The following is an 11,582-nucleotide window of genomic DNA, read 5'->3' on the forward strand; positions in this document are numbered from 1 at the left end:
GCGAGAGAGAAAAGCGAGTCCCATTTGGGGAAAAAAAACGCGCGCTGTCAAAAAAAAGTTGAAATTGTGTGTTGGTTTTTGCATTTTCTTGTTGTTGCTACTGTTGTTTTCCCCCGTTGATCACATTTAATTTTTCAAAAGTGACGCCGTTTTGTAGCTAGATTTATGTGCAATTTCCTTTGTATATTTCAGTTGGTTGTCTAACTTGTTGATTTGTCGCTGACAATTTAAAGAGCACGCTTTTTTTTTTGTATATTAACTAAAAGGTACGCATTTAATAAATATTTTGGGGCTAACAATTATTTACAGACTTAAAGCTAAAGCGAACAAAACAGCCTCTCTTCATTCAACCGCTAGCCAAATAGACTTTACGTCCATCCGGTCTTATATAGTATTCTGTAACACCTTGTGAATTATTTATGTAGATGTTCTTATCATCCTCGTGCTTAGGTCTGCGTGTAGAACTGGCCTGATATGCGCTGCTGTAGCGATTATCGCTGATATAGTTCGTATTCGGGTAGTTGTAGTGTGCATTATATTGAGGTCTATCGAGAGATTCGACAAAACGCACCGTATTCCCTGGCATATAAGACGCAGAATTTCCTGGCAAATATTCTCCGTAGTTCATAAAGTTTTGACCTAGAGTATTTGCTTGATAGTCTGCGGTCTCTATACGATAGTAGGTCGGTCTATGTTCATCGCTGACCACCAGCTGTTGCTCATGCTCCTCAGGACGAACTTCATTGTGGTAGTCATAGCTGGGTGCATAGGTTGGTTTATTCAGGATCTTTCCGCGGCGTATGTGACGTTCATAGTGATCGGGGAAAATGACACGAGCACCACGCTGTGGAGGAGCTGCCTGCTCGTAAAGAGCATTGAGTGGGGTGTGTTGCTGTTTTCTTTGCTCCTCTTGCAGTTGCAGATTCCTTAGTTCCTTCTCTCGTTGGTATTCTCTCTGACGATTCTCTTCCTCCTCTTCAGCTCTTTGACGTCTGTCCTCCTCCGCCTCTTCTCTTAGTCGCTGTTGCTCCTCTTCCTCTGCTCTATGGCGTTGCCGCTCCTCCTCTTCCGCCCTTAGACGCTGCTGCTCCTCCGCTTCTTCTCTTAAACGTCTGTCTTCCTCCTCCTGTTCTTCTCTCAGTCGCTCATCTAGATCTTCAAGCTGCTCGTTGTTATCCTTGAAAACGATTCGCTTGCCACGCCGCTTGTTTACACCGTAATCCTCCACGCCCAATCCATTTGGCAGCACAGCTCTCCATCCCTCGGTGAGCTGCAACTGCTTGGCCTGTCGTTCACCTTCGCTTGGCTCCTGTGGAAATCTCAATTTACGCTGAGCTGCATTGCGATTAAAGTCGTGGATAACTTGGGCTTCCGGCGTGGCATCCGGAAATCGCACGGCACCATCGACATGATGCTCTTCACTAGCAATGTCCTTGAAGTGCAGTATGCGCCCCTCGGTCTCGGCATCTTCGGGAAATTGTAGCACACCAATCAGTTCGGTGTGAGCTTGAGCTGCCTCCGCCTCATCATCGTCTTGAAACTTGACGGGCGTCTGTGTATCCAAGTCATCTTCTTCATCGTGAAAATCAACGGCCATCAAACGTTCATTATCCGTCTGAATGCTGCGTTTAATTTCCGTTGGCAACAGACTTCTCCTTCTCCTCCGACGACGTCGCTCATACTCCACACCATTCAAATACTCGGACAGCACGCGAGTAAAGAAGCTGCCAATGCCATCGGCAATGTCCGTGCTGGGTCTTTGTGTGGGTCGTGCCACTGGCCGCGGCGTGGTGCGCGTTACCTGCCCCAGGCCACCGCCGCCGACGCCACCGCCTCCTGTCAGTGCCGAGAGAATGCTGAACAATGAACCGCCGCCAGATTCACTTTGCTGTGCCTCCGCTGTCTGCTCTTCCGGTTCGCTGAAGAACTTAAAAAAGCCGCCGCGATGATTGTTCAGATAGTGAATGATTTCCATCTGTTGGGTGAGAAGTATAAAAGTTTCAGTGTACAGTTATAGTGGAGGTTTTTAAATAATCATTTAACGCTGTTTTGATAGCTTACCTCATTCTTGGGGCATTGCTCATAAGTCCGTATGCAACTTCGCTCGCCACCACTTATGCCGAGCAATGCGGCTCTTCCGTAAATAAGAGCTGGCGAGGCAGCTGGGAAACCGGCAAGGAAACTGATGGAAAGAGAAGTCCATAGAAAATAGTATTAGGAATTGTAAGGAAATCGAATTTTTATATTTTAGCTATTAGTTCAAGTTGTTGCTAATGAACAGAGAAGTTTGTCTAAGCTATTAAGATGTTTCTAATGAAAAGGAAGAGTCAAACAGAGTTTCAGTTGCTCAGCGTTCTTTAATATATCTACACTTTTTATATTACTAGTTTTTATGCAAGATTAAATTTATATTAAGTCTAATATATTATTGTGCTAATATAATTTGTGCTATCTATCCTCAATAAGAAAGTGTGACAAGACAATAAGAAAATATTTACCATCAGTCTATTTATTTGTAAGATTGTTGTTGGTAGTTTATATCTTGAAATGATTAAAAAAGGATGAAGTCCGCATATCTTAGGTCTCCAATAAAAATCATCTCGTTATCTACCTACAAGCATTACCAAAGCGTTTCGCTTTGCTTCAAAGGTAGACAGTTGCCACGTTTTCCTGACTATTCTATTTCAACCCAATCCTACTTAATATTTATGCTACTCATTAGCCAAGCAAATGCGGTCCCAGCTGTCTATCTGCGACTATATCCTTGCTTATAAAACTTAATTGAGTAAATGCCAATTTGCAAGGAAAAGCCAAACAATATCAATTTACAGACGATGGCGACTAGGACGAGAACGAGAATGAGTCTCAGGTTCACTCTGTCGTCTCAATCAGAGCGTGGCTCATTTAATATAACAATCAATATGGTCTGGGCCCACATCGACTTGCATAATGAAGTCTAATCCCAGTTAATGACGAAGGAAGGGGGCAATGGGTTTGGCTGGGAAATGCAAATTTAATAATATTTACTTACAACTAAAGCCCTTGCCACATTATTTAGAGCAGAGTCAGAGAGCTGAAGATACTCACTTGGTTATGGCCGGCGATGTTATGAATCCGGGCAGTTGGCCACGTAACGTTTGACCGGCAATCATCTGGCAGAGCACCTTGGGCACACACTGCAAATCGTCGTTGCGTGCGATATTCTCCAGTGCTCTAATGAGCTGTGTGGTCGGTGGTCTGCTATGCTGTTGCTGCCCCGTGAATGCGCCTAAGAGACTGCCTAATGGGCTGGCCGAAGTGCTAGCACCACCTCCGCCACCGCCGAAACCTCCCCCTGAGCCAGCGCCACCCAAAAGTAGATTCGTAAATTGTGGCGCATATTGTTGTGTTGAGCTAAGCAGCGATGCCAAAGTAGCCAGACCACCTCCTCCTCCTCCACCTCCCCCTAAATTTGTAGATTGTGTGGGCGGGTGATAGGCGGGAGCTGGACGATAGTTGAATTGTTGTTGTTGCTGTTGCTGCTGTGGAGGTATTTCACCAATTTGATACTGGTAGTAATTGTGTCCCGGTCGCTGATACTGCTGCTGCTGCTGCTGTTGTTGTTGGTATTGCTGTGGTCTTACCAGTGACTCGTACTGATAGTGCGAGGGGTTGGGCGTGTAAGAAGGGGACTGCGATTGACTGGGGTAGCCGGTGGGTCGCTGCAAATAATTACCAAAGTTGTTTGCATAATTAGACGACGACGACGACGATGACTGGGATGGGTATGAGGCTGCAGATGGCGAAGAGAATTGCGGCTGCGATGCATAAGAGGCTTCGTGTATCGATGGTCCTGCTAATGGCCTGTTGTCATTGACGTCTTGACGGTTGTACGTTGGCCTATACGATGGGGGTGTTGGCCGGGGTGGACGTGGTGCTTGTGGTTGTGGCGATTGTGGCACAAAATTGGATGTCTGCTGGGTGGCATAGCTCGGTGGCGGGTAATCATGCGAATCGTATGAAATTTTATGTGTCGAAGTAGCCTTCGCTGTTGTTGTTGTTGCTGCCGTTGTGGCTGCAGGACGACGATATGCCGAGGATGGACTCTCATCGAACACATAGCCGGGACGCTTTAAATAGACGTCTTCCACGTGGCCGGGACGTGTCTGGTGCTGCTGCTGTGGCGAGTGATTGCCCACAAGCAACGACGATTGCACTGTGTAGGCCTGATCTCCCTGCTCTACCGGCTGCTCTCGTTGGTACTGTATGAATGAGGGTGTTGAGGGCGGTGGGGATGTGGGTGTGTAGCGATAGTTTTGCTGTGTAAATGGATCCAGATAGCTGACCACCGGTGTCGTGGGTATTTGCTGTGAGCCGCCAAAGCTATGGTGATAAGTCGTCGCTGTGGGTTCGTCGGGAAATGCAAACTGCTTGTCCATGGCCGATTGCTGGGGACTGAGATTGGCCAAGGTGTTGGGCACATGATGCTTATAGTTGGGTTCGAGGTAACTGGGCGGATAGCGCTTTGTGCCGCCGTGCATCACATCCGAGGGCGTGAATTCCAGCATTTGCGAGGGTCGAAAGCCACCGTTGGTGACCCGTGCCGAGGTCTGTGATGCTTGTGCCGGGAGTGGGGAATTGTTGTTGTTGTTGTCGGGCAGCGGCTCCGAGGGAAAAAAGTTCTTTAGCTTGGCGGAAATGTGTCTTTGCCTGCGGAAGGTAGTGGGTAAAATTTGCATTGAAATTTGCATAAATTAAGGTGGAAAATGTCAACTCACTCGTCATTTCCGTCGCCATTTCTTATGCACGACACGTCGCCGACTAATGCGATAATTAGAAATGCAATTTTCCATAGCATACTTTGCGGCTGCTGTCGAAACTGCATGCTGACTGGTTTGATGTCTTGGGTCGCCCGCTGGGTTGCTGTCTTAGCTGGCCTGTTGGAAGGCGGGGGGCCACTTGCTCCAATTGGAAAATCCCCTGAACAAGTGAACGATTCAAAAGCACGTCGCCTGCGAAACAGAGAAGAGCATAATAAAAACTTGCTGTCAACTCAACAAAACTCAACTACAAACTGCTAAAAATTGCAATTTCTCTTGAGATGCTCATAAATTTATAGATTTAGTCGGTGGCAACGGCAACATTTGCATTCATATTAATGCAATTCTCACGTGCTCGTTCTCGTTTTCGTTGCGATGTCTGAGCAACGGCAAACTGTCGGCGACATTTCTTTAATTCCATTTGTTATGATTGCGCCGTGCTTATGCAGCCACACGCCTCGACTCATCGTCATCGTCATCATCATACACTTGACTACCCCAACACACACACACACACATACACACACACTCCATAATCATATCCATAATCTTTAGCTGTTTTGTCTCTGTGCTGCTCTCTGTCTAGAGACTGGCGCTAAAAATTATTCATATTATTATGTCAAGTTTTATTTGTCGCCTTTTTGCTGCTGCTCTTGCTGCCTGCCTCACTGCGATGACAGGCCTTCAAATTTTAATGTTCAGTCTGGTATTTTACTTTAAAGGTAGATCATAAACATTTGTTCATCTTGAAGCTGCATAGAGAGTCATGAATTTACAGGGTATATGTATGTGCCATTGAGATGATAAGATTGCACCAAAAGATTAGATACATAGAGTGTTGACCTCTGAATAAAGTACATAGCGCACTTGGTTTTCGTTATTAACCTTGAAATTAGATGAAAATAAAATGAACTGATAATCTTTGTATGTCAGCTGAAAATTTAAAGCTATTTCTTATATTTGAAACCCTATGAAATATCAAAAATGATAAATAGTTTAATTAATACAAATGGTTTAATGTCGGCAACTATAAAAGTCTTTACTTTTTAAAATTGTAGCAATAACTATAATAAGCAAAGTCATTTCCTTTAACATTGATCTTTTAATAATGTACACTCTAATAATATTAGGTATTAATACAGTTTCTTATAAAAGATATTTATCTAAAATCAAAGTAATCAATTATAGAATAACTAATGGAATGTGTATTTAAAGTTGTCAAAGGAAAGATAAAGACAGCCTTTGAATTTCATGAAAATTGATTGTTATAAGTATATATTTTTTAATATCTTGCATAGCAAAATAAGATACTTATCATCTTAAAAAATCAACAGAAGAAAATGGCAAAAGAAGACAAAAGAAGCTTTTGCGATAAGAAACTAAAAGGAGTTGCTAATAATGCAAATGAAACACGTTATTGATTGACAAATTTTACAACTGTAATCGGTTTGCTTTCAACCACAATCAACAAAAATTTCACCATAAATATTTAAGCCAGCGTTTTGTTAAGCGTTTCTCATTTAGCGTCTTCTCAATTTGCATTTAAATGGAGTCAAGGTTACTTTTGTGTGTAGTGTCGCGTGTTGAAAATTATATTTAAAACGCATCTCTCTGTGACGCACAAGATAGTTTCGAAATACTATTTTTTGGCAAGTGTTTCAAGTGTGCGTCATTTAATGGCATATGAGAAGAGGAGAAGTTCGAGCAACAGCTGGAAAACCAGCAAAATTTATTATTTATGCTTTGGCCATAATGCTGTAAAAGCGACTATGCCAAATGTGTTGGTCGCATATAAAATTTAAATTTCATGCAATTACACAAATACAGACAGAGAAACCAACACACACACATAAGCAAGCAACAGCAGCAGCTGTAACAGTAATTGCCCAAAATTTTATGGTGCAAGCAGCAAGCACAAGGAGATGTTTTTGGGTACTAGAAAATTGCATTTGCCGCCAACAGGCGACAGAGGGCGCTGCACTAAAAACGAAGACTGCATCGACAGACTGCAATGGCATTTTACAACAAGAAATGTCAGCTAATTCTGGCAAAATGTGAAGAGTGCCACCTTCTGTTGCACTCTCTCAACTGTAGCAGCAGGTGCAAGAAACACAAAATGCTGTGCAACCAACGTTTCGACACGAAAGGACACTTTACGCTTGAGATGAGCTGCAGTTGCTGAGACACACAGGACACGGAAACCAAAAAGTAGCGTACGTGTTGTGCATGTCATCTAGGTGCGTTGCTTGTAAATTATATAATCCACTCAATGTCGTGGTCTCCTCTTTAATGCTCAATGCGTGCTGAACTTCGATTGTTGTTGAATGAGTCACACAGAAATATGTCTTCACTTAAGACACTATTTTTTGGCTAATTTCTTAAATGGTTATGTTGTAATGTTTAGTCTTCACTTTGCACAATTCAACGACCCAGACAGACGCGACAACTTTCTTTTCTTTTCATTTTCATTTCATTTGATTTCTTTGCTCGTTTCTTGTTGTTGGCTGGTTGAACTTTAAAATGGTCTTGGTGTCTTGTTAACAATTGCCCACAATTGCCATGCTTTGTTTAGCTCCAAAATTGCGACATTTTGCCAACATTATGTTTAGCCGGCTTTGATTGTGATTTTTGCACACTTTCGGTAACACTTACACTTACACAAATACAAACACACACACACACACAAGAGGTAACTTGTTGTATCTTCCGGCGCGTTTATATTTATTTCAAAAAAAGAAATTCAACTCTTTTGCGACTGCGACGCATGCGCCAAGCGACGTCTTTCCGGCTTTGAGTGCGGCGTTCGTTTGACACGCGACGCCGGCGCTGAGCATGCCACAAGTCAAGCTCAAGCAGAAGCGAAGCTGAAGCTGAAACTGAAGCTCAAACGAGCCAAGTCGAGTGGAGTCGAGTGAAGACGAGGCTTTCGCCGAAAAGAGCTGAGCTTACACTTGAACAGGCAGAGCAAACAAGAGTGAAAGAGCGCACTATGAGAGAGGAGAAAGAGAGAGATACACAAGAGGAGAGAAAGAGAAAGAGCACATTAAGTAATAAACGCAGCTGGCAAAAAGAATGCAAGATGATCGTATTACCACAAGCCAAGTTGTTGACTCAACTTTACTGGACGCCGCCGTTGTCTGCTCAATACAAAATCACCCAACAGATATGATTGCATTACAGTTATTATAATTATTTGATATTATTGCGTTTTGTTATACTACTTTTAATTGAAAATTCGAGACGCTGTTACAGCTGTTCGACTGTTCATTCAACTATCTAGCTATGCATCTCAATTAAAAGCCCAGTTGCATTAGTCGGCGTAATCACTTGTTACACTTTTTATTGGATTATTTTGTTGTTATTGTTGTTATTGCTGTCGAGCTTGTGGGTAAATAAGCGGACAAATTATTGTACAATACGCGTTGCAAATGTGGGGTGCCACCGAAGAGTCAAACAGCTTAATTATAATGCTGCAATAACAACAACGATGGCAACGATGGAGAGCGCTAAGCAAATTAGTTTGTACGGAGAGTGAAAGTAGAAACCGAAAGAGAGCTGGGCCAACTACAATGATGATGCTGATGACTCCAGCCAACAAGCCAACAAACAAGCCATTGGCATTTATAGTAGCTACCCATGCCTCGAGACTTAAGGCCACATTGAGTAATTTTCTGGTCTAGTCTACGTCTCCATCTCAGACTCAGTCTCAGTTTCAGTTTCAATTTCAGTTTCAGTTTCAGTAGCGCCCCCACGCTGCTTTCTGCTTTCCCAAAAGCCCGCAACGTAATAATAATTTACACGTTTTATTGACTCGCCGCAGCCTGCACCAACAACACTGAATGAGGTAACTCACAACCTGGCTAATACCAGAAGACGGGCTGCTGACCTGTTTTGACGGTCATCATCGTCATATTGAAAGCGAAACTGAACTCTTCAGATCTTTTTTTTGTATTTTTTTTATACTTGTTTTTTGGGTTGTGCTCGCAACACGCCTCCACGTCAGCTTTTAACCACTTCTTGGATTTATGCCAATGTCTGGCATTCAACTGCGAAATATGTTTTGCCAATTTTGGTTATCTTTCGTTTTTTGTTTACCCTCGCCATTCATTGCTTGGTGATGTTACGCTTTTATTTATTTGGGAAATTACGCAAAGTCAAAGTCGCCGTTTTTTGGGTTCAGTTCGATTAATCATCAAACCATCAAAATTGTATCCGTCTTAAAGTGGGTTGGGCTTTGACTGGATTTGATCATGAAATGTCAAAGTTGTTGCATATGTGACTTACATCCCCTTAAGGAGGCATATCATTATAGATCATTAACCTTTCTACTATGGATAGTCTATCCATCAGTCTAGAGTGTGAGGCAATCTGTATATACTAATTTAGTTGAGTGGAGCAAACCATCAATATTGCAACCGTTTTAAAGTGGGTTGGGCTTTGGCTGGATTTGATCATGAAATGTCAACATTGTTTACGACTTACATCCCCTTAAGGACTCTGAAATTGAAGGCGACATCACATCTCTTTAAAGATCGTTAACCTTTCTACTATGGACAGTCTTTCGATCAGTCTAGTGACTGAAGCAATCTGTAATTTATTCCAGTGAAGTATTTGCTAAGTTTTGTATTCGTTTATAACTTAGATATGTTTAGTCCAAATTTGATAATAATACGTCATCTGCTCTGAAATATATTGGGAATTATTGGTCCAAAAAGTTTGGAAATATTAAAAAATTGGAGATGAAGGCTACAAATGTCTCATTATAGATTGTTTATTTATTGATGAGTTATTCGCTGACACAAAAATTAATTTATTTGATATAAATTAATTAAACGTGCACGTTTAAATTGGCATTTGTTTACAAGTTTTTTTTTTATTTTTGGCCCAGATTTGATAGTACGGCGTCATTAGACATGAATCAATGTTGGGAATTATTTTTATAAAAAGTTTGGCAATATATACGGTTGACATTCAGTTAAGGATGCTTTTATTATAGTTTCAAACTGAAGGCTAAAAAGCTTTTTATTATGGATAAATTTTTATTAGTTGCATCAATTTATCAATTCCAATAAAATAAATCGTAGGCCTTCAATTTGGAATTTGTTTACAAGTTTGTTTTGTATACCCCAAATAGTAATACGTCAACAGTGATGATGAATATTGGAAATTATTTTTATAAAAATGTTGGCAATATAGACGGATTACATTCCGTTAAGGACACATCCATATAAACTAGATTTAAAGGCCAAAATGCTGCTCATTATAGAGTGTTGACCTCTATCGATCAGTTATTCGCCGAAGCAATATGTATAAAATTGTATATTAACAAACTTTTTTTGAGTGAAGTTAATCGTAGATCTTTATTTCAAAACAAAACGTCATCAGTGCCTATAAATATTGGGAATTATTTGCATAAAAAATTGAAAATTTTAATAAGTTTTTCGCAGGTCCGCAATCAAGTGACTAACTATTTAAAAGCTTCAGTTTATTTTGATAGGTATGCCTTATGCCCTAGCTGCTAAAACATATAATTTTCTTAGTGATCATTTGTCACTTTTATCATCCAAGATCGACATTATCGATTAAATAATGTGTATGTGATTACGAATTTATAGTATAAGTTAGCTAACGAATTGTATTAAATTGCAAGCTTCACAGTGTCAATGATATAAAACTAAGATAGGGAAGTCGATTACTCAACGTTATATCTTATATTTCTATGTTACTTAAGAGACTTCGTTTTCATTTGCAATCATTCCTCTTAATTTAAATTTAATGACAAGCTGAAAGAAAATCTTTATTATCTCATTTTATTTATTATATTAAATCTGGTATAGAAAAGAGAGTACTGGCTGCTGTGGACTTCGATTCAAGAAAATCATTAATTTTGTACTCTTTCGGAAAAAAGAAATATGAAATCTAAATTATATTCATCAAAATCATAATGTGGCTCTTATTAATGCACAATTCAAGAATTAAAGAAAAAATGTTTCATGTAAATTGTATATTAGTTATGAATAATCTAATAATAATTTACATAATTTGCTCTTTATCATAAATTGCAATATTTTAGTTTAATGTTGTATGCATTTAATTTTATTTTTAATTTTTTGTTAACTGCTTCCATAAGTCTGCCAAAAAGTATAACTTGGCATGCAACAAACCGTAAAATGATGCAAAAATTAATAACAAGCAGAAGGTCTCCAAGGAGTCAAACTGTTGCCGCAACTCTAGTTTGCAAACATGAAAACGAATATGAATATGAATATGAATATGAATATGAATTTGAGTATGAATATAAACAAGTTAATGCACAGTCCAACTGGTGCATTTAATATTAATATCAGCTACGTTTTTAGTTTGGTTTTGGATCGGTTCAGTCTGGCGAGCGCTTCATGTTTGCGTAAAAAAGGTTGTTAAATTATTATGAAATGCCTGTTGGCATCCAAGGAAGCAACTTCATACCATTCGGAGGGTGGACAAATGACCACTTATCAACGTGTAATGAAATATGGCACATGTGTGTATCCTTTATACACACTCACACACACACAATCCTTACACAGGACCTCAATGAAAGGCGCATCCTTTTAGCATCAGCAGTCGCAGCAGTAGTTGGCGCTTTTGTCCGTTCGCAAAAGGCTTTTGTCGTGCTCTGGCATGATATATGAATTATGTTGATGGCCAGCACGATGATAGCAGGAGTTAGCCAAGGACTAAGGACGAAGGACATGTGTGTAAGTGTATGTGTGTGTCTCATTTATTACATTTTGGCTTTTTGAC

The 11,582-nt window shown here is 40.6% G+C and overlaps 1 protein-coding gene across 1 annotated transcript; it reads right to left on the reverse strand.

The window, feature by feature from the left end:
* Positions 1-265: 265 nt before the first annotated feature.
* On the reverse strand, positions 266-7,593 carry LOC132792882 (uncharacterized). The gene is made up of 5 exons (XM_060802406.1): positions 7,458-7,593; positions 4,758-4,991; positions 3,088-4,689; positions 2,062-2,182; positions 266-1,975 (listed from the first exon to the last, which is right to left on the reverse strand). The coding sequence occupies exons 2-5, from the start codon at positions 4,862-4,864 to the stop codon at positions 347-349; spliced, it is 3,459 nt and encodes a 1,152-aa protein (XP_060658389.1). The 5' UTR covers positions 4,865-4,991; positions 7,458-7,593; the 3' UTR covers positions 266-346.
* Between the last annotated feature and the right edge of the window lie 3,989 nt (positions 7,594-11,582).

Source organism: Drosophila nasuta, chromosome 3, assembly GCF_023558535.2.
Source record: "Drosophila nasuta strain 15112-1781.00 chromosome 3, ASM2355853v1, whole genome shotgun sequence".
In the NCBI taxonomy this organism is placed as follows: Eukaryota; Metazoa; Arthropoda; class Insecta; order Diptera; family Drosophilidae; genus Drosophila; species Drosophila nasuta.